We start from the raw sequence: 23,807 nt of genomic DNA, 5'->3' as shown, positions 1-23,807 counted from the left end.
GGTCTCAAAATGCCAAATAAAGAGATTGTGTTTTATCCTATAGGTAATAGAGAGCTACTGGAGCGTATTGAGTAGATGAATGTCATGGTTGGGCCAAATGTCACTTTGGCAGCTCTATGGAAGATGAATTGGAGAGAGACTTGAGGCAGAAGAGTAATTGGAAGGCTATGGCAATAGCCTAGAGGCAAAGGTAAAGTAGAATAGTAAGAACAGAGATAGGAATGGATGGCAAGAGACGGTAGGGAAGAAGAACTGATCAGATTTGGCAACTGACTGGTTACATAAGGAGTAAAGGATGATTCCGAGGTTGTGAACCTTTGGGACTGGAAGGATTGTGGAGCCCTCGACACAAGTTTGGAAGAGTGGATTTTTGAGGGAAAGATACTGAATCCTATTTTATACATGTTGCATTTGAGAAGCCTCCAGAATATCCAGATGGAAATGTCCAATATGTAGGTGGTGATTTAGGACCAGAGCTCAGGGGAGAGACTATACAAAATCATCTCCCACTGCCTCCATTTTCTCACCTCCCAGTCACTTCTTAAACCTTTGCAGTCTAGCTTCAGACTTTACTGTTCAACTGAAACTACTGTTTCCAGTGTTGGCAATGATCTCTTAATTGTGCACCGTGTTGGTCTTTTTCTAGGTTTTCATTCTGCTTGGTGTTCCTTCAGCTTTTCACAGTGTCAAACAACCCTTCTTCCTGCATTTTCTCTCCCCCTTGGCTTTAGTCATACTGATCTCTCCTAGTTCTTCTGCATAGCTAACTGCTCCTTCCAAGAGGATGTGTACAATGTCTTCTCCAGTATCATCGTACCAGGTGTGAGTATCCTGGCTCTGGCTCTGCCCTTTTCTCTTCTCTGTACTCCCTCTATCCACAACCTCTTTATTGATGTATGCAAACAACTCATAAACATATATATTTTATACCTTAATCTTTCTTCTGCTTTTTTAGTCCATTATCACCAGCTATCTGCTGGACAACTCCATTAATGCCCCATTGATATCTCAAACTCCACATGTCCAAAAGGGAATTAACTCATCACCTTCCCTACTAAAGGCAACAGGCATTCTCCTTTCAAATCTCTTTGCATATGCTAAGATCTCCACCATCCTTCTCCATCATCTCCACCATCCACCATGCTCACAACCCTGTAAATTCCTCAAGAGCAACGATTATTTTGTTTCTGTCTTTGTATCCTCAACACTTAGCACAGTGCTGGCACATGGAAGATATTTGACAATGTTTGTTGATCAATTGCCTCTTCCCTCTTCTAAACTATCCATATCTAATCAGTTGCCAAGTTTTATGAATTCTTTCACATCAACTTTTTCATTCATCCTCTTCTCTTTGGTCATAAGACTACTACTGAAATTTAAGCTTTCATCACCTCTCACATGGACTCTTGCAGTATTCTCCTAATTTTTTCTCATTTCTAGACTTCAATCCGTCACAGCTTCCAAATTAATATTGCCATGATATAGGCCTGACCTCATTCTCCTGCTTAAAAATATTCAGTGGCTCCCTGCTGCCTTTAGAATAAAATGCAAACACCTTAGCCTGCCATTCCAAGCCTTCGACACTCTGACTTCAGTCTACCTTTCCAGACTTAATTCATATTATTACTCTTCTTGTATTCTACATTCAAAGGTGTTACGGAACCATCAACAATATCCTTTGGGTGCTGCTGCCATTAAACCATTTTCAAAGCCAGCTAATTGTACTAGCCCTGACTTTAGAGATTCTCCCAATTCCTCATTTTATAGATGTGGAAACTGATGCCCAGTGAGGCAAACTTCTCTCCACTTCTGTTTCTTCATAATTTTAGAACAATGATACTTATAAATAATAGCTCCAAGGTTTACCAAGCACTTTATATACATCATATCTATTTTGATACGGGTACTACCTAACTTGATGAACTGATGTGAAGAAAGTGCTTTATTACCCTCAAGCTGCTGAAGATATGTGAGTTGTTGTTCTTAAACATCTGGGACACAGTGACGAGCATGTGGTTGGGAGTCAAAGGCTTGGATAGCATCTTTGGTAACATTTCCATTTATGATTGAAAAGAGCAATTCTGGCTTTAAGAAGAGGAGAGGACATGAGGTCTAGAATTCAAGAAGAATAGAGTTAAGATGCAAGCAAGAAAAAAAAATTCAACTTCTGGTGGTGAGGAATATGTTGCTTGCAGGAAAGGGAGTCTATATCTGACAGATAGCTCTCTGATGACTCCCAGGACCATGGGACATATACAAAAGTTGATAGTATCATAGGATTTCAAATTGGAAGGGACCTCAGAGAATCATGTTGCCAGTTTTATGGATTAGGAAACCCAAGGTGAAAAAAAGAGAGATCACTAACTCACGGTTACACAGGTATTAATGATAACTCATAGTTCTGAGTCATTTTAAAGTCTGCAAAGCCATTTTCTTCACAATAATTCTGTAAGGTGTTAGTTTAAATAGTATTGCCCCCAATTTAAAGATGAGGAAACTGAGGCTCTGAGAGGTTGTGACTTACCCATGGTCATATAAGTAATAAGTAGCACAATCAAAATTTGAACACAACTCCTACGACTCTAAATTGAGTTCTTTTCAGGAAAGCAGGGGCTGAGGGATCAGACAATGCCCTACTCTACCTTCCTCTCATTCTCTCACAGACTCCCAATATAGGCTCAGCCCCTTTTCTGGCTCCCACCAGTAAAGGACGTGGCTTATGTTTGAACTCAATTCTCTAGCAAGATTCAAAGTAAAAATGTGCAACAGAAAAATCTATCCTGACAAGTAGAATAGAGGAGAGTGGAGCGTATACCCACCAAGGCTGCCACAGAGGGGTTTGGAGGCATGGGGTGGGGAGCAAACCAAGGCTAGTTGCCACAATGGAAGCACATTAGGTTGGGAGTCAGAAAAACTGGCACCTTATCCTACACCTGCCACCTATTAGCTATGTGACATGGGCAAATCGCTTAACTTCTTTGGACTTTGGCTCCTCAATTGTCAGAGTGGATAGTATTACTTTCCCTGTCTTCCTGAAAGGTCTGGTGTGAGAACTGGATGAGGTAATGTATTCAAAAGCACTTTGTAAGGCACTGCAAGCTGTCAGTGGTTATTAGCATCATTATTAAAACCCAGCTGGACCATCACATCACTTGGGCTTCCCACAGAGCTTGGGGCTCCAGAGTGGGGACAGGATGTGTGTGTGTGTGTGTGTGTGTGTGTGTGTGTGTGTGTGTGTGTGTGTCTTGAGAGTTTGGACAGACAGATGGTATGCTTGCCCCAGTGGGTCCTTGGGAAAGTCACAAATGTGTTACTGGTATTTAAAAAAAGGTTAAGGAACACTTCCCTAAAGGTAGTCAAGGTGAAAGTTTTTGAAGAATATGAAGTACTATACAATTATAAGTGGTGTATCATCATCATCAACATCACATCATCGTCATCATCACAACCACCATCATTAGCAGTGATAGTGGCAGTGGTAGTAGTATTCTGTGGTCTTGTTGTTCAGTAGTTTTCAGTTGTGTCTAACTCTCTTTAACCCCATTTGGGGTTTTCTTGGCAGAGATACTGGAGTGGTTTGCCATTTCCTTCTCTAGCTCATTTTCCAGATGAGGAAACTGAGGCAAACAGGGTTAAGTGACTTGGCCAGGGTCACATAACTAGTAAGTGTCTGAGGCCAGATTTGACCCCAGGTCTTCCTGACTTCAGGCCTGGCACTGTATCCATCTACCTCTAAAATGTCAATTCCCTCCTTGTTCAGCATCCCTTCTTTGAGAGACGCTGTCCTAGGAGAAGGGGTGGGTGGGTAAAATTCACAAGAAGTCAAGAAATGATTTCTAACCTTAGTAAGCTCATAATCTGATGGGAGAGAGATGGATGCTATGCTTGGGGAGCTCTGAATCTAATTCTATAAAAAGGTATATTTTGAATACTAAGTCATCCTCCTCCAATCAAAAATGGAATGGAGTATTAAAGAGATAATTTGTAGGCACTTATAATAAGAGTAACCACCAGGGACCACTATGATTGGTCTAATGCCAAGACAAAGCCATGTTGGATTAATAACCTGATTCAGTTCTTTGGCATGGTTGTTTACCAGACTGACAAATCAGGGAGATGATGGGCAGATAGCCCTTCTGGATTCAAGGGAGGCATTTGATGTCTCCTAATGATGTCTTTGTGGTCAAGATGCAGTGATATTTAGAACTGGAATTAGGGGCAGCTAAGTGGCATAGTGGATAGAATGTCTGGCCTAGAGTCAGGAAGACGTGAATAAAAATCCCGCTTCAGACACTTGGTGGCTGTGTGACCCTGGGCAAGTCACTTCATCCTCTTTGTCTCAGTTTCTTCATCTGTAAAATGAGCTGGAGAAGAAAATGGCAAACCATGCCAATACCTTTGCCAAGAAAACCCTTAATGGGGTCATAAAGAGTTGGAAGTGACTGAAAAGTGATTAAACAACACTTAGCTGTGTGACCCTGGGCAAGTCACTTCACCCTGTTTGCCTCAGTTTCCTCATCTGTAAAATGAGCTGGAGAAGGAAATGATAAGCCATGCCAGTACCTTTGCCAAGAAAACACCAGAGGGTTGTGAAGAATCAGACACGACTAAAATGTCTGAACAATAACTGGAATTAGCATGGTGACTGAGATCAGCCTAGAGAATTTCTAGAAAGCCTCAGAATTAGGAGAGACCTCAGAGGCCATCTCATCTAACCTGTACTTGAGTAGAAATTCCCTCTGTAATATCTCTGACCTCCTGAGGAAACTCATTCTGCCTTTGGACATGCCTATTGAGTTTAAATCCCAGCCCTGCTGCTTACTCCCGACGTGATTCTGGGCACATCACTTAACCTCTCTCCATCTCAGTTTCTTCATCTGCAAAATGTATGGACTGGATGACCTCTGGGGCCCACTTAGCTTTCAGCCTTTAAACTCTGAACCCAGACTGCTAGGAAGCCTTTCCCAATATTGAGCTCAAATGAGCCTCTGTGCAGTATTTACCTCATTTCCCATTCTGTCCTCTAGGGTCAAGAAAGAAAAATTTATTTCCAAAGGGATGGCCTTTCAGACAATTTAAGTTGTCTGTCATGTGGCCATAAACATTCTCTTCTCTAAGGGAAACGTCCTTAGTTTCTTTAATCCATCTTCATATGGCACGAATCCCATTATCTTCCTGGTCACCCTTCTCTGAATGTGATCTAGTATGTCAGTGTGCCTTCTGAAATGTGGTTCCTAAAAATAAACTATACACACATAGAGAGACATACATAGATGTGTATGCATGTATATGTGTGTGTGTATGTCTGTGGGTATAGATAGATAGATAGATATAGATGGGGGGTAGCTAGGCAGCAGAGTGGGTGGTGAGCCAGCCTTGGAGTCAGAAGGACCTTAGTTTGAATTTGACCTTAGACACTAACTAGCTGTGTGACTCTGGGCAAGTCACTTAACCTGTTTGCATTGGTTTTCTCATCTGTAAAATGAACTGGAGAAAGAAATGGAAACTACTCCAGTATCTTTGCCAAGAAAACCCCAAATGGGATCATGAAGAATTGGACATGGCTGAAACAACTGAAAAACAAATAAACATATATATGTATATGTATATACATACCTATACACACACATACACATATATGTGTGTGTTGTTTGTGTATGCATACATATGTACATATATTATATATGTATATACACACATATATGTGTGTTTTGACATATATATGCAATGCAGCCATCGACTTCCTTGTTGCAAACACTATACTTCTCATTGCAGCCTATAAGTGACTAAGTTTTTTCTTTTTTTTTTTTTTGGCTCCCATTTCACATTATTGAACTTGCAATGCACTAAGACCTCCAGATCTTTTTCATATGGATTGCTCTGTAGCCATGTTTCCCCTATCTTGTACTTGTGTAAAGCTAATTTTCTGAATGCAAGTGTAAGACTTTATATTTATGCCCATTAAATTTCATCTTATTACATTTGACACAATATTCTATCCTGTCAGGACATACTGCTCAGGGTGGATGAGGTGATACCTGGTGACAGAGAGGAGGCCACATAACTCAACTCTTATTTTCCTTTTGTTTCCTTTGCCATGGAGGATGATCTTTGGAATGGAAAAGAGGTAACAACTATGGGCTGGATCATTGATTTAAAGAACTTTAGAAGAAACCTTGAGGGCCATCTAGCCCAACTGCGTCATTTTATAAATAAGGAAACTGAGGCCAAGAGAGATTAAGTGATTTGCCCAAGGTGATCCAGGTAGTGATAAAGCTAGGAGTTGAACCTGGGCCTCTGTGCCCAAACCCAATGCCCTTCCCACTGTGCCATTCTTATAGGTTAATAATGGGAACTTGGTACCCAAGACGCAAAGAGAGATAGTTACAAGAACATGTTACTATCCCTGATGAGTCCAAGTCACCAGAAATGAATTACATTCCAGAGTAGTGAAGGAAATGGAAGATATTGCTGAACCAACATCAGTGATTTTTGAAAAATCATAAGAATGGAAGGCGTGATGTAGGATGGAAGAAGGTCAAATATCCTGATTTAAAAAAAAAAAAAGAAATGTAAGAGAATGAGGTCTGCAAGACTGGGATAAAGATGTAAGACATATGCTCATCAAATTTATAGCTGATGAACAGCCAGGAGAAATAGCTAACACATTAGATAACAAAGCCAAGATTTAAAAATGTCTGGACAGGCCAGAACCAATGTTCTGAATTGAATAAGAGGAGACAAGATGTTTCTTGAATTGAAATTTAATAGAGATAAATGTAAACTTTTACACTTAGGTTCAAAAAAGCCAGCTTAATAAGTACACAATGGGGAGGTTAAATAGCTATTTCCATTAAAGAGATATTGAAGTTTTATTGACCTATAAATGCAAGTATGTCAACAGCATGATATGGCAATGAAAACTAATGCAGAGCGTTTTTTTTTTGTGGCATGGGGGAAGGGAAGGCAGATCTTTGACAGTGAAGTGATATCGTGGAGTACAAACTTCCTCTACCAATACAGGTCAGCAATTCTTCTCTATCTGTAGTCTTAGAAAGAAGGGAGGGAAAGGAAGGGGATGAACATCTATGTAGAATCTACTGGCACTTTGCTAAGTACTTAACAAAAATTATCCCATTTGATCCTCACAATCCTGGGAGGTAGGTGCAGTTATTTTTCCCATCTTACAGTTGAGGAAAATGAAGCAAATAGAAGTGGGGGGAGGGTCACACAGCTAGTAAATGTCTGAGGCCAGATTTAGAGAGCTGCTGGGGGGTGGGGGAGGATGGGATGGGCAGCTAGGTGGCCCAGTGGATAGAGTTCAGGGCCTGGAGTCAGGAACTTACCTTCCTGAGTTCAAATCGAGCCTCAGACTCTTACTAGTTACGTGACTCTAGGCAAGTCACTTAACCCTGTTTGCCTCAGTTTCCTCATCTGTACAATAAGCTGGAGAAGGAAATGGCAAACCACTCCAGTATCCTTGTCAAGAAAAGCTGAAATGGGGTCATGAAGAGTTGGACAGGACTGAAACAACTTAACAACCACAGTCTCACAGCTAGTTTGCTTCAGAGATAGAACTTCAATCTAGGTTTTCCTGGCTCCCAGGCCAACCTTCTGTCCATTACACAGTGCTGCTTCTCAGTGTCTAATAGAGGAATCGTGTCTGGAACAAAGAAAGTGATGTGTTCATTGTTGGATGACATCTGGTGATTCTGGGACTTTGTTGGAGGCTGGCATCAACCTTTAATCACTGCTCTGAGTCCTGACATTGCTTTTTAGGAAGGATATTAACAACCTGGAGTGTGTCTAGAGGAGAGTTAGCAGGATGCTGAGGGGACCACAGACTGGGCTACATGGGGACCAGCTGAATCAGCCTCTGGCTAGTGCAGTGGAGAAAGGCCTGTAGAACATGGGGTCAGGGAGACCAGAGTTCAAATCCTGCCTCAAGTCCTCCTTAGTTGTGGACTTGGGCGAGTCCCTTTGCCTCTCTGGGCCTCAGTTTCCTCATCTCTGAAATGGGGATAATAATAGCACTTCACAGAGTTATTGTGAGGATCAAATGAGTTAACACATATAAAGTGCTTTGTAAACTCTAAGGTACTATATAAATGCTAGTTATTCTTGTTGCTGTTATCATTATCATTATTATTGAAGGGATGACAGATGCTCATCCTAGAGAAGACTCTGGGGACCTGATAGATGTCTTTAAGTATTTAAAGGACTATTATGTGGAGGAGAGATTAGACTTGTTCTGCGGGACCCTAAAGGGCAGAACTAGCAGTAGTGAGTAGAAGTTATTGGAATGTAGATTTAGGCGAAGAAAAAAAACTTTCTGGCACTTAGGGCTGCTAAAAAATGGAGGTTGTGAATACCCTGTTGTTGTTCAGCCATTTTTTTCAGTTGTGTCTGACTCTCTGTGACCCCATTTGGGGTTTTCTTGGCAACGGTACTGGTGTGGTTTGCCATTCCCTTCCCCAGCTCATTTTACAGATAAGAAAATTGAGGCAAACAGGGTGAAGTGACTTGCCCAAGATCACACAGCTAGTATATGTCTGTGACTGGATTTGAACTCAGGTCTTCCTGCCTCTAAGCCTGGCGTGCTATCCCTTGATTACCATATTACTAGACATTTTTAAGCCTTGGAAAGACCACTTCTTGGGGGAGTTTCCTGGAATAGTTAATTTGAACTAGATGACTCCCAAGGACCCACTTCCCAGCTTTAGGTTTCTTTCATTCTATGATGTGTAGGAAAGAGTCCCTGCTTTGGGGAGATTTCTCTTCTAAAGATTAAGGTCGAGCAGGGCTTGTCTATTGTCATCCAGACCTTCCCTCCCATTTCCTTCAGGCCTCACCTGCTTTCCTGTAGGCATCAGAGCCCACGGCTCAGACTCATCAGCATGACTGCCTCAATCACATGTACCAAGGAAGCTAAATTGGGAGGTGTTGCCAACACCATGACAACAGAAATAATACTAGTCAGGCCCATGAGGGTGAGAACAGGGAGCAGAGGAGTTGAGGAGAAAGAGCTTAACAAGGGCTGAGGAAGCCATCTATGAGGATGAAGGTGGAGTGGAACTGGAGCTGGCTTCTGGGCCAGGAGACCAAGGGCACGGGGAGGGGTTGAGGCAGAGAGGGGCCCAGAGGGAAAGGATCCTGAGAAAGTGATGTTATTGCAGAGACTCTGGGCATTTCACTTTAATTCCTTCCCATTCAGAAATGCCTCTGCATGAGGCCTGATTCCGAGCGTCAGGACTCTAAGGTTCAGTTGGCAACGATCTTTGAAATTGCTGTGTGTCCTCAGACACTACTGTTTCCTTCTCTGAACTTTAGTTTCCTTCCTTTACCAACAGGCTAGAAGATATATTTAATTTTGATTTCCTTTATGTACACTGGGTACCAAGCATTGTTCTGGGTACAGCAAAGCCTTAGAGAGAAGGAGATATTGTCACTGCATCTAGGGTAGATAGAATGATGGGCATGGACTCAGGAAGACCAGAGTTCAAATTCCACCTCAGATACTTACTGGGTGTGATCCTGAGCAAGTCATTTAACCTTGGTTTGCCTGTTTCCTCACCTATAAAACAAGGATAATAATAGTACCTACATCCTAGAATTGTTGTGAGGATAAAATGGATAATATTTGTAAAAGCCCATATAGCACAGTGCCTGGCATAATATATACATATACACATATGCATACATATAGTATATGCTATGTAAAGGTTAGCTATTGTTGTTATTGTTATTATTATTATATTGCTCTATGGAAACATTTTATCAGCCATATTAACTCCAGTACCATGAACCCAGGTCAACTTGGAGTCAAAGGACCAAGATTAGAATTTTAGCTCTGCCATTGCCTAGCTATGTGACCTTGAGCAAAATGTGACCTTCCCTGGACCTCAAATTCCTCACTGGTAAAACTAAGGGTTTTGTCTGGATAATCTCTTATGCCCCTCTTAGCTTTCAATCCTGTGATCCTATGAATTAGGGACTAAGATGACAGAGTGTGCAATCAAGCGTGAAACAAGCTAGGAATGCTGTAGAAAGTCAGAGGAGGGGAGGCTATTGAGGGCTGCAGTAGTCAGGAAAGGATTTATAGAAATGAAAAAAGATGGGACTTGAGTTGGGAGGGTTGAAGCTGGCCCCTTGTTTACTTCTCTAGGACCTGGGGAAGGGGTGAGGAGGTGGGAATGGATTCAATTGAATTAAATAGAAACACAGATTCTCTAAAACAGTATTGATGTCCTGGGACCCTGTCCCTCTGGGTCTCTTTTGGTCTTCTTTCTTTTCTGTGTCTTGTGCTCCATGGCCTGGGGCAGAGGGAAGTTTAGAGCCCTCACTAACTGGGGGGATGCAGTCCAAGATCTCTGTCTGATTGGGGATTGCAGTCCCAGATCTCTGTCTGATTGGGGATTGTAGTCCCAGATCTCTGATTGGGGATTGCAGTCCCAGATCTCTGTCTGATTGGGGATTGCAGTCCCAGATCTCTGTCTGATTGGGGATTGCAGTCCCAGATCTCTGTCTGATTGGGGATTGCAGTCCCAGATCTCTGTCTGATTGGGGATTGCAGTCCCAGATCTCTGTCTGATTGGGAATTACAGTCCCAGATCCTGACTGACTATGGATTGCAGTCCCACATCTCTGTCTGATTGGGGATTGCAGTCCCAGATCTCTGTCTGATTGGGGATTACAGACTCAGGTTCCTTATTGATTGGGAGGGCAGTTGGGAGCCTTGTCCGTTGGGGAGGGACTGGGAATCATAAGTTTTAGAACAGTAAGTGTTCTTAAAAGCCACCTAATACCAACCCTCATTTTCTAGATGAGGAAAATGGTATCCATGGAGGCTAAGTGACTTGTCTTAAGTTTACACAGCTAGTAAATGTCAAAGGGGGGGATTCAAACCAAGGTCTTATCAACTCTAAGTCCAGCACTCTATCCACATTGAACTCCTGTTCAGAGCCGCTGGGCCCCCCCCCCCCCATAGAGTGGCAGTTGAGAGCTCCCACTGATAATTAAGCTGGCCTCTCCATCATCAGCACTGCCACCATCCCAAAGTCCCCTCTGGTCCCCAGGCATTAGTGCAACTCATTGCTTGTTCTCATGCAAGGTGGCTGAGATGCATGCTTAGCTGATTTCTCAGCTGGCTCGATCCCTGTCCAGAGCCCTTAATGTCGACTGGCTTCATTTCTTTTTTCCAGATCAGGGCTCTGCCCTTTGAAGTTTTCGTGAATGTCGGATGGAAAAAGAGTTTTGATTAAATAAGCTCTTCTCCCCATTCCCTCCTCCCTCCTCATGATCCCTCCCCAGAGTCAGGCCAGATGCTAGGGATTTAGACAGGCTGTGCCCAAGTAGGAGAAAGCAGTTGGAACTGAGTTTATTGATCATCTCTCAGAGAAAATGCCTTCCCCAGCCCTGGCACAGAGACCCTACCAGCTGCCACAAGCTGTTTTGTTTTGTGCAGTCCCGAAGAGAAGGGCCAGGGCCAGCTTCCTACAACAGGGGATGGGGACCAGCTGTTCACCATCTCTACTGAGCTCCAGGCATGAGGAAATGGGTTGGCCTCACAGCAAGAGAAATTAAGGTTAGACTTCTGGAATAACACACCCTGCTTATGGGACATTGGGGCTGGCTGATCTAAGTGCAGCTGTGGAGTCCATACCTGAAGGAGTCTGTGACAGAATCTTGAAGGAAAAGATCTAGACAGGGAAAGGGTCTGGTCTTGAAACCCTTGAATCCAGCCTCACCCTTCCTGGGGGTGTTGTAATGGAAAGAGCGTTGGTATTAGACCCGAGTTCCAGTCCTGGCTCTGACCCATAATCAATGTGTCACCTTGTGCAAGTTAATTGAGCCCCCTAAACTCTGGCAGTTTGACCTGTAAAAGGGAGAGAATATTTTCTCTGAAACAGTTGTGCTGGAAATGCTTGAAGTCTGATGTGCTGTCTAAATGTGAGCTAGAATTGTTGTACTCCATGTGTATGACTGGGGCTGGCTTCACTTAGCTGCTCTGCTGGCTGCTCCTCTCTCACTTGACCTCAGGCTTCAGTCTGTACCTGGATGCCCCCTTTCTTCTCCTTAGTATACCCAGAGCACCAGGGCAGAGGCTGGATTTTCCAGAAAGGACTTTTCTTTTCCTCCTAGCACCAAAGGGAAAGACAGTAAGATAAATCAGACTGACAGAGCCCAGAGTTGTTGGGTTAGTGTGCAGGAATCTTATTCTGAGATGCTACTGTTACTGTTATCACCACCATCACCCCTACTCCCACCCCCAACCATACCCTCCCCTACTGCACACAACCACTCACAATCATACCCTTCACATCCCCGGCTCATCTCCTCACATATCTACTCCCTCCCTCTCTCTATCCTCCCTCCTCACCCATCACTACCACCACCATTACTAACTATTTTTTTTTTTACTAACTACTATTTCTATAGCACCTTAAAGCTTGCAGAGCTCTTTCCAACCACAGAGAGAAGCATAGCTTCTGTGATTGCCTAATCCCATTCCCATATCAGGGCCTGGACTTATCACAGAATGACATGGTATAGTGGAAAGAATGTTCATCTGGAGTCAAAAGACTTGGATTCAAATCCTGATTGCTACTTTTTTTTACTCGTGTGACTTGTGTGCCTAACCTCTCTGGGCCTCGCTTCCTTCATCTGTAAAGGGATGGAATTGCACTGGATGGTTTCTGAGGTCCCTTCAGTTCTGATAGAGCTCTGATCCCGTGACTGGGCTACTACTGGAGAAACCCCTATACATGGGTCTCGGCAGCCGTGTCCAAATCAGAGTTTCTTTCTATTTTTCATCCGGTGCTTCCTAAGAACTTCTGGGTTCAGGGCTTAAAGGCACCATGAATTCTACAAATTGGTTCTATCCACCGGCAGTCAGGAAAGGATTGGTGGACTGCTGGGCAGTACTGCAGCTGTTGGCTGAGAGAAATTTTGCTGGAAAGCAGGAGATGGACGAGATCATCTGAGTTTTTGTAGGTTGCCTATTTGTTTTCCCTTTTAAGTGACAGTCAAGAAAACAGAAGGCATGCCAGGTAAAGTGTTGCGTTGAAAGTTCCATGAAGTCACTCTGCGTGTGTGTGTGTGTGTGTGTGTGTGTGTATGTGTGTGTGGTTGCCCATTGTGGACACAGGTGCCCAGACTCCTGATCAACCCATGGGTAGGAGGACTAGCTACCCCCAAGGGTAAGTCCTGCCTTACCCTTACTTCCGACAAAGAACTTTTAGAGTTAGGCAACCTGGGTTTCACACCAAGCTCTTTGACTTTGGGTAAGTCGCTGAGCCTCAGTTTCCTTATTTGTAAGATGAGAGGACTAGACTATCCCCAGGTGAAGAGGTGAGGGATCTTTAAGATCCCTTCCAGCTTTAAAATGTCTGATCCTACATCCCAACTCCTCTCCAGAGCAGAGGATCATGGGGGTTCACAGATTCCTCCTAGGGCTGGCATGCCATCTGGGGACTTCATACTGGGGCTGGCATGCTGAAGGAAACTGGCACCTGGATAGGGCTTGGCAGCTGCCTTGTTCTAAATGCTGCATCTCAGTGTGGGGCCGTGAGGAAATCGAGTGAGTAATGACTGAGGCACAGAATTGAAAAACAAGATCAATGTGGGACTGTGAGGAAGGGCTGAGAAACTGCAGGTGCTGCAATGGGGATGGTATAATTGTTATTGATGACAGGAGGGATATCCCATGTGCAAGGGGGGAGCCTCTGGAGGAGGCAGGGATAGGAATTAATTTTAAGGGGAGGGGAAGAAGGAAGGAAACTGACCTTGACTCCTTGTCTACTGCTCTTGTTTTGACCCTTTCACCCTCAGCTTCATCTTCATATCCTCAGTTCTGGCCTCATTATTCATTCAACAAGTCTTTATTGAACATCACCAAAGGCTTACATTTATATCGAGTGCTCAGGTTTACGAAATTCCTTACTCCTTTCAGCCCTCTGAATTAATTAGTATATGTGTGTGTGTGTGTGTACACACGTATACATATGTGTACACACACATTATACACACACATATATGTATATACATACACAATACACATATATGTATATATACATACACTATATATACACAATACACATGCTATATGTATATACACATTCATATATGTATATACATGCTATATATGTGTGTATATATATATGTATATATATATATATACACACACGCACACACACACACACATACTTTTTGAATTGATATTTTGCACATGAGGGAACTGAGGCATAAAAAGGTGACTTGCCCAAGATGATAGGGCTAGGATTTGAATCCAAGTCTTCTAAACCTAAGTCCAATGTTTTTTCTTCTGTTGTTGTTGTCGAGTTGCTTCAGTTGTGTCCAACTCTTCATGACCCTATTTTGGGGTTTTCTTGGCAGAGATACTGAAGTGATTTACCATTTCCTTCTCCAGCTCATTTTATAGGTGAGGAAACTGAAGCAAATAGGATTAAGTGACTTGCCCAGGGTCACACAGCTAGTAAATGTCTGAGGCTGGATTTGAACTCAGGTTGTCCAGACTCCAGGCCTGGCACTCTATCCACTGCCATACCTAGCTTCCCCAGCTGTTTTTTCTACCATGCCATAACACTTTCATGTATATATAATAAGACAGAATCACAGAACCTCAGAATTGTAAGGTCCTCCGTGGAATCCTCTCAATATATATGCCCTTTTCTGAAAATCTGCAGTGGTTTCTTTCTTTTTTTTTTAAAGTTTCAATCAAAATTAAAAAATTTAAATTAAAAAAATAAAGTTTCAATCTGCCTTCATGGGATCATAGGATTTAGAATTGAAAAGGACCTGAGAAATCAGCTAGAATGAGCCAGTCATATCATTAAAACGAGTGAAAAAAGGAGATGAGGTTAGGCTAGCCTGACCTGACCTGTGCTCAGAGTAGAGGCAGATAAAAGCAGCATCAAATACAGTATAAGTATGAAGCTTATATGGTCATGAATCATAGACTCCAAGACTACTGGATATATGAGATATATTGTACATATGTTGGATATAAGGAGCCTTTAAGGAGTCATATTAGAAGACCTAACCCCCTCATTTTATATACATATACTAATATGTGTATATGTATATATAATATGTATATTGGAGGAAATTGAGAAAAGTAACTTGTCTAAGGTCACAAAGCTAGTAAATAAGGCCTGGGGCTAAAATCCTGGTCTATTGACCTAAGTTCAGTACTCTTTATCATTAGCCCATCTGCCTTTCCAGTAAGTAGAGTCCTCTGCCTCTCTAGCAGGGTTCATTGGCTTCTCCCACTCTCTGTATTCCTTCCCTGTTAAAGACAAGTGAAAGGATGCTGGTAGGCTTAGCCTAATTTGTCTTTTTCATGGTTAGTATTTACTATTCGTATCAGAAACAGTTAGGTGACACAGTGGTTAAAGTGCTGGGCCTGATGTCAGAAAGATCTGAGTTCAAATTCTGCCTTAGATACTTACTAGCTATATGACCATGGCAAGTCCCTTAATTGCTATCTGACTCAGTTTCTTCATCTGTAAAATGAGGATTATAATAGCTCCTTTCTCTAGGTGTTCTTGTAAGTATAAAATGAAATATTTATAAAGTGCTTTGCAAATCTACCAATATTGGTAGCAGTCATAATAATCATAGTAGTTCATATTTATTTAACACTTTATAGGTACAGTTTATATACATTATCTCATAGCAATTCTGTGAGTTTTGTCGAGCCAAGCATTATCCTAACTTTATGGATAAGAAAATTGGGACCCAAAGAATTTGTATGACTGACCTAGAATAACAGATAGTAAATTGTGTTAGGACTTAATCTCAGGTCTTCTCAATCTGAATCCAGTGATCTTTTAAAATCCAGATTGGTTCTCTTTATCCACAGTGTATTCCTGGTTCCCTTATGTCTACTGTGATACTGAATTCAGGGAATGAAGATTTATTTATATGTGAGGTGTTTACTACCCACATACAATATGTATGTATATGTGGGTTATCTATATTTGGTTCACAGGAGGCATTAAGAGATGTGATCTGAGGTCTAGACTTACTGTTTTCCAAGGAAGACTTTAATTGTGCCGTAAGGGGAGCAGGAGAAGGACTTTTCTGTTCTCTAGTCCCTGAGAGAGGAGTACTGGACTAGAATTTTATTTACCTGGCCCCCTAAATCTTGCTGGCCTTGGGACTTGTTTAGAACAAAAAGCTGGTAGCTTCCCTGGTCTCTGTCTCTTAAAATGGGGGTAGTAAATCATGTTAGGATTTGATCTCACATCTTTTCAATCTGAATCCAGTGATCTTTTCAGATCCAGACTGGCTCTCTCTATCCATGATGTATTCCCAGTCCCCTTCTATCTACCATGATATTGAACCCTTAGCTTGTCAGTTTGACTCCTTCTTAATAAATACTAGTTACACAAAAGCCCTGGAGTTGATCCTGGATAGAATCTGGAATCACGTATATTTCTCTCAAAGAAGAAATGAAGAAAGTCTTTCTTTTCTCAAAGCTCTCGCACCAACTCTACCCCTCACATAGCCAAGAACAGGATCATGTCAGTATTCTCTCTCCTACTTTTGTTAGTTTCATGCAAAATGACCCAAGCTTGACTAAAAACCTGGGTTATCTATAGAATTAGAACTGGAAGGGACCACAAAGGTCATCTACTCCAACTCCTAATTTTATAGATGAGGATCTGAGCTCCAGAGAAGTTGATTTGTCCAAGGTGACAAAAGTTGTAAGCAACAGAGCTGTGATTCAAATTCAGATCCTGGGGCTTCAAATGCTGTTGACTTCACTATGCTATCTCCTTTTAGAATTGGCCTAAATGGAGGGATATACCTGCTGAAAAAAATAAACTCAAATCTTAGAATCCATTTCAAAACCAAATAGAAATAACTGTCAATTGATTCATTGCTTGGGCTTCTCTGTCTCCTCTGTCAATATGTATGTCCTAATTGGAAACCTGCATTTTTGTTCCTAAAGGCAATTATGTGGTGCAGTGGATAGAATGCTGGACTTGGAGTCAGGAAAACCTGAATTCCAGTCCTGCCTCATATACTTACTAGCTGTGTGACCTTGGGCAAGTCACTTAACCCCTGTTTGTCTTGGTTTTCTCATCTGTAAAATAGGGATGATAATAGCACCCATCTCCCAGGGTTGTTGTGAGGATGATGTAATATTTCTGATAGCATAGTACCTGGCATGTTCTAAGCACTGTATAAATAGTAGATATCATCATCATCATCATCATCATCATCATCATCATCATTATCATTACTGAACTGTACCTAGTGGAAAATAATGGAAATGGGAAGGTCCCTGCCCTTGGTAGATATCGCCAACAAGGTCTAATTGGAAGAGCACTGGATTTGTAATAATACATCATGATTATAGAACTGAAAGGTTCCTTAAAGGCTATCTAATTCAACTCTCTCATTTTATGGAGACAAATCACTTAACCTTTTGGGGCCTCAATTTCCTACTCTGTAAAATGAGGGGTTTGGACTAGGTGCCCTCTAGGGTCCATGGTAGCTGTATGTCCTATGATATATCAATAGATCAAGTCATAGGGTATGCAACTGTATCCTCAAGCCAAAGAGAAAGGAGTTTCGGATTATCTCCTTTTTCCTGTTTATTAATTCCCTACTGTTTTTTCCTATTTAAAATATTTTTTATTGTTATCTTTTATTTATACATAGTAAAAAATTTATTTCAGTATTCCTTCTTTTTTCCCTCCCAGACAGCCATCCCATATAATAAAGATTTTGTTTTTAAGAAAAAGAGGAAGAAAAGGGAAAAAAATCAGCAAAACTGATCAATGCATCAACAAAGTATTAGGCCTCTCTGAAACTTTCACTGTTGCTCTTGGTTTTCTGGTCCTCGGTTCCTAATCTATAAATTGAAGGGATTGTTCCTGTGGCCCAGTGGAAAGATCACCAGTGGAAAGGGGTGCTAGATTTTGTCAGAGGACTTGGAGGTTCAAAGTCCATCTCTGGCATGTGCCACCTGTGTGTCTTGGAGTAAATTATCCTCTCTGCATCTCAGTTTTCTCATGTAAAAAGAGAAGGCAGGACTGGACTATATGGCTTCTGTGGTTTCCTCTAGCTCCAGCTCAATGACTATGATGAGATAATACCACAGTTCTAAATTCTATGATCCTAGAAATAAACTCCCACCCCTTCATTTTACCAAAGAGGAAACTGAGGCAGAAAGAAGTAGCGACTGGCTCAAGATCATACATCTCATTAGCGGTGGAGCCAGGATTTGAACTCAGCTATCTTAACCAACACTGGCTCTTTTTCCATTGTTCCAAGTGCTACTGAATTATTTTAAACAATAGCTTCCCTCTCGTTTCTAGACCCCTCTGTTTATGCTCAATGCACCGACAACTCCCTCCCTCAATCCCCACAATGAACAACATTAAAGGACTCTCTTTAAGGTCCTGGGTGACAAGACAAGGGACTTCTACAGACTTTGTCGCTCTGTGCATGTGGAGGCAGCCTGGACTCCCCATTGCTTTGGCTTTCTCATAAACGTGGCTTGTGAGAATACCCAATAAATTCCACAGAGGCCCATGGAGAACTAAGCAGTTTAAATAACTGTCCCTTTCTTCAGGCCCTCAGGACTTTCCGTAGAGGGATTATTTTGTTGCACTGGTAAAAGGAATCTTCTTGCCTCTTTTCACTTATGTCCTAGTTGACACATTGGAGTTGTGGGGCTAGCCACAGGTCATCAAATCCCCTGGCCAGACAGGCTGGGTTTTTTCCATCTAGCCCAGCTGAATCAGAAATAGCTACCCAATGCAGGTGGGGCCAACACTCCTGATTCAATTCCCCCCTCAACGTAAGAGAAAATCTAATCCTCACAGTCTGCAAGGGTGAGGCTGGGCTGTGGCCTGGGTCCCACAGATTCCTTTAGCCCCATTTCTGAACATTCCTTATGACTTGGGTCCCCAGTTTGATTCATTGATTAGGGAGCTCTTGGAGGGCATGGACAGTGCGTCTAGAGTCAATACTGGGAGCTCCCCATGAGCAGTCACTCATGGTGGATCCCTTATGAAACTGGAACTTTTGGTCACTGATGGCAGGGAATATATCACTCCTCTCAGTCAATCATCAAGCATTTATTAAGTGCCTACTGTGTGTACTGTGGGAATACAGAGGTTAGAGTGGGGAATTTCTTGTTTTTCTGAATCAACAAATATTTAAAATGTATCCTTTATTTTCTTGGTCCCTTATCTCACATTTCCACTGGGAGTTGTTCTTGCTGCATTCAAGTTCATTCTCTCCTGTGGTGGGGATGGGGGAGGGGGTGGTAGACAAAGTGTTCACAGATAAATAATACAGGAGGTATTAAAAATAAATACAAAGTTGTAGGGGAGGGGAGGTGCCCCTCAAGCAGGTCACAAGATAGCTAAGGGTCCAGTCCCTCAAATATTTAACTGGACTGTGAGCTCCATGGTGGAAGAGGCTGTGCCCTTCAAAAATGTGGGCGATTAGAACTGGGCTTCTTTCTTATCTCCTCTCAGGGCTGCAGACAAGGCTGCAAAGCTAGGATATAAGCTCAGGACTAGCTCTGACTAAAACACCCCGAAAGTCAGAAATTTTAACTATTACCACTGACCCTCAGCAAGTGGCCGCTAACCCCTTGCAAAGCCAGATGAGCACAATCATTGCCTTTAGTTGATACAACGCTTTTCCTCCAAAGGACACAAAGTATCAGCTCTCCTTCCTTCCTACATTTTTCTAGCTCAGCCTAGTGAACGGGGAAAGGGAGGGAAGAGGGTACACCAGGATGACACCCTGATCTTCAAGTTGGTGGAGACTGAGGCACAGGGTGGCTGCACGACCCCTAAATAAAGCTCACACAGCAAGAGAGCAGGGGAAGCTGAATCCCTACTTTGCACCCAGCTCTCTAAGCCAGTGTTCCGATTAGAGCCTCATATGTACCCTGGAGCATTCAGTCTTGTTAAATTGTATCTGATTTCCTGTTCCCCCTAGGCCCACAGGAAGGAAGAGTTTCTATGTAATAAGTGGCTTAATAATCTTATAATGATGTAAGCCTCACTTCCCTTGGTGGCAGATGGGATCATGTGGTCACTAAAGCAAGACTGGAGAGTTTGGAGTTTACAGTTAAAAAAAAAGGCCCAGAAAGTGTTACTGCAGGTTTTCTGTAAGTAGATAAAGGATGATCTTTTTTCCCTCCTAAAGCATTGAGAAGTGTCTTTTTTTCCTCTAAAGGACACATGTGTATGTTAGGCTTAGCTGAATCCCTGTTAAATCCCCCTTCTCTTTCAGAGAAGACTTAGATGAATACTACTAAAAGATTAGTCATCTGCAAGTGGCACTTCATGAGCTTCACTTCTTCCCTGGTGTCTTTTCATCACAGCCATCGCCTGCATGGGTGGTGATCAATCTTTGCTAACTACCCTCCCTTGCTAGCTGGGGGCTAGGTAGCCCGGTTAAGAGCAGGAGGCTCTAGAGGCCAGGCGCAGAAAGCTCACCATGTGTGCAGCTCATGGTAGCAGGCAGGATGGGGCATAGATAGGCAAGAACAGCTCCCTGTGGAAGTGTAAGATAAGGGACCAAGAGAATGAAGGAGACATTTGGAATATTTGTCGATTCAGAGAAAGATGAAACCCCCCACTCTAACCTTTGTGTCCTTGATAGTTTGAGTTTAGGTTAGAGTTCTTATTTGTTCTAAGGAGTGTGTTTTCCAGTGCCACGGGATGAGGCAAAGATGTGTGCTGCTGAATGATGCCATGTAAACCTTCCATACTTGTGTACAAATCAATTAATACTTATCAGCCTCGGTTTCCTCATCTGTAAAATGAAGAGGTTGGACTCAGGACCTTTCTAGTGCTTACAAACAAGTCTCCACGAATTGAGAAGTATCACACATTTATAGAAAGTGCACTAAAAGCCCTGGTTTTGAATCCCAGCTTTGATACTCATGACTTGAGTATGGCCTTGGATAAGTAACTTCTTTCTGTGCCTCAGTTTCCTCCTCTATCAAAAGAAGGGGTTGGATTAGGTCATTTTGAAAGTCTCAGGTCTAAATCTATGATCACATAAATCCATGACAGTTATGAGTGACTGAGGACCTGGGTTATAGAGTAACCCTTCTGAAACTAGAGGGGAAAGGGTAGGTATTTAGCAGATTTCTTACCCTGGAGTCCCTGAACTTTGTTTTTAATGTTTTGATAACTATATTTTAATATAATTTTATAATCATGTGTGTTTCATTTTGTGCATTAAAATATTATTCTAAAAAGGATTCACAATACTGCCCAAGGGATTGGTCCATGACACGAAAGAAACTTAGAGGCATTGGATGGTAAGGTGGAAAGGACTTTAGATTTTGGGAGTCTAACCCCCTCCTTTTTTGGCAGATGAGGAAACTGAGGTAGAAAGATGGAGTGATTTGCTCAAGGTCATATAGCAAGTAAATGGCAGAGCCAGGGAAAGAAATGGGGGTCCCAGTGCTCTATCTATTGCCCTGTGTTTCCTTCAAGATAACCCAAGCACCAAAACTATGAGAAAGAATGAACTTCCATCCCTTCATCCTAGCAAAGCAGAGTGTCAGGAGGGTGAGAAGGGGATGTAGTCGGAAAAGGCCTGGACCACAGTTTCAAACAATCCTGTCTTAGCCTCTGCAGAGTTGGGTCATTTTGTTTATCGCCATGCCTCTAAGTGGGACCAGGTTCTTAAATGAACCTAGACTTCTGAGAGTGAGAGGCTCTTCTTTTCTAAGTTAAAAAAAAATCTCCTTTATCTTCTTGGTCATCTGTCTTGTATCTCCTGTAGGGAGTCCTTCCTGATGCCTACACCCTATCCTTCATGCTTCAATTGAACTCTTGTCTCTCGTGCTTCCTATGATATTGCTCAGTGGAGAACAGCTGGGCTCCCTCATCTCGCTGCAATCTAGCTCGTTACCAGGCTGGAAATAATCTAATTGTTCTTCAGTTCAGATCTCTCCATCAGCCCTCAACAGTCTCTTTTCCCAACTGAGGAGCCCGAATTCTTCAGCCTCTTACCTTGCTGCTGTTGTTTTCAGTGCTTAATGGCAGTATCTCATAGAATTACTGAATTTTAGAGCTGGGAATAACCTCAATGGCCATTGAGTCCAATGCATATCCAAAGAGGTATTCCAGCTGTAACACACCAGACAGACAAGCGGCCATCCACCCAGTCCACTTTGCATTAGCTATGATTTCTGGGAATTTTCCCCCTCATCTAAGGCTTAAATTCAGAAACTTCTACCCATTGGTCTTAGTCCTACCCTCTGGGGCCCAACGGATTGTCTCATCCTTGTTCCACATGATTTCAGGCCTTTCAAGACAAACACCAGGTCAGGAAGTACTACCCTCTGGCTTAGAGCCAGCAGCTACCCACACGGTAAGAGAGGATTAGCTGTCTCTAGAGAGCAGCAGCCACACCATCTTATGATGTGATTGGAAGGCTAAAGGCGCCTCTCTCTACCCCCAGAAAACAGCCAACCTACAATGCAACCGATGAAAAATGAACTTGTTAACATTTGAGGAAGACCTGTTTATTGAAGTGAAAGAATCCATGGGGCGTAGAGAAAAGGCCAATCAGCCAGGAGCCAGGGCTGGGTAATGGTCCTCAAGCCTGCCACCGACAAGTGAGTTACATGATTTTGGCCTAGTTATTTCTCATTTTTCGGTCTATGTTCTCTCCTCCCCCCTTTAAAAGGATGGGTCTTTTTTTGGGGTCCTCTCTAGCTCTGATACTGCCTGCATCAAAGGATCATAGATTTTAGAGCTGGAAGGAACCACAGAGGTCATCTACCCCCCTCCCCCTGCCACCATTTTACAAATCAGACTGTGAACTCCTTGAGATCAGGGACTGTCTTTTGCCTTATTCCCAGTGCTTCACATAGTGCTTGCTGTATATAGTAGGTGCTTAATAAATTCTTGTTGATTTGTTAACTACAAATGAAGAAAGTGAGGCCAAGAGGGGTAAATTATTGGAGTAGAGTCAGTATTCGAACTCAGGTCTTTTAGACTCTTAAGTCCAGCACTCTTTCCACTGGGCCACACTGTCTCTAGGTTATTTTGAGATGGCCAAACAGAAGGTTGATTATTCTTATGGAACCCAGAGAAAAGGAGGATTGGTGTGCCTAAATCTGTTGATGTGCCTTCAGCACTGCCCACTAGAGGCTCCCGCTCCCCTCCAGGATGACATATAAAATCCTTTTTTTTGGCTTGTCCAGTCTTACCCTGAACTCCTGTCCATTCACGCTATGATCCAGCAATACTGGTCTTCCTGCTGTTCCTTGAATATGATGCTTGACCTCTTTCACTTCATACCTTTTCACTGGCTGTGTCCCATGTCTGAAATGCTTTCCTTCCTCACCTCTGCCTCCTGCTTGTCTTGGACTCAGCTCAAATCTCATTTTCTCAAGAGGCCTTTCCTGGTCTCTCCTCCCACTACCCATCACCCCCTGACTACTAGTGTCTTTGCTCTGAGATTACCTCCTATTTATGATTTCATATCTATCTATCTATCTATCTATCTATCTATCTATCTATCTATCTGTCTGTATGTATGTATATATATAACTATATCATACATTATAATACATAATATGTATATATGCATGTGTTTATATTTTACTCTTATTTCTATTCCCAATGCTTAGCATAGTACCCGGCATAGGAGGTACTTAATAAATGCTTGTGTGTACATATACATATATGTGTATTATATATATACACACACATATATGTATGCCCATATGTATGTACATATATATGCACATGTGTGTATCTATCTATCTATCTACACAA

At 42.4% G+C, this 23,807-nt stretch overlaps 1 protein-coding gene across 4 annotated transcripts in view; it reads left to right on the top strand.

Annotated features, from left to right (window-relative positions):
• Window positions 1-23,807, top strand: part of ADORA1 (adenosine A1 receptor) — a 54,924-nt gene that overhangs the window by 18,487 nt on the left and 12,630 nt on the right. Inside the window, exon 1 of one of the 4 annotated variants that reach the window (XM_078156413.1) lies at window positions 22,488-22,639. The exons of the other annotated variants lie outside the window; for them this stretch is intronic. Coding sequence (XP_078012539.1) covers window positions 22,614-22,639 — 26 coding nt within the window. The 5' untranslated portion in view covers window positions 22,488-22,613. Of the gene's footprint in view, window positions 1-22,487; window positions 22,640-23,807 lie in introns of those variants that run through there. 4 annotated transcript variants of the gene reach the window in all.

This window comes from Phascolarctos cinereus, unplaced genomic scaffold (genome assembly GCF_003287225.1).
Source record: "Phascolarctos cinereus isolate Bilbo 61053 unplaced genomic scaffold, phaCin_HiC Scaffold_5;HRSCAF=322, whole genome shotgun sequence".
In the NCBI taxonomy this organism is placed as follows: Eukaryota; Metazoa; Chordata; class Mammalia; order Diprotodontia; family Phascolarctidae; genus Phascolarctos; species Phascolarctos cinereus.
Note: the sequence above shows the minus strand (reverse complement) of the source record. Positions and strands in the feature narration are given on the sequence as shown.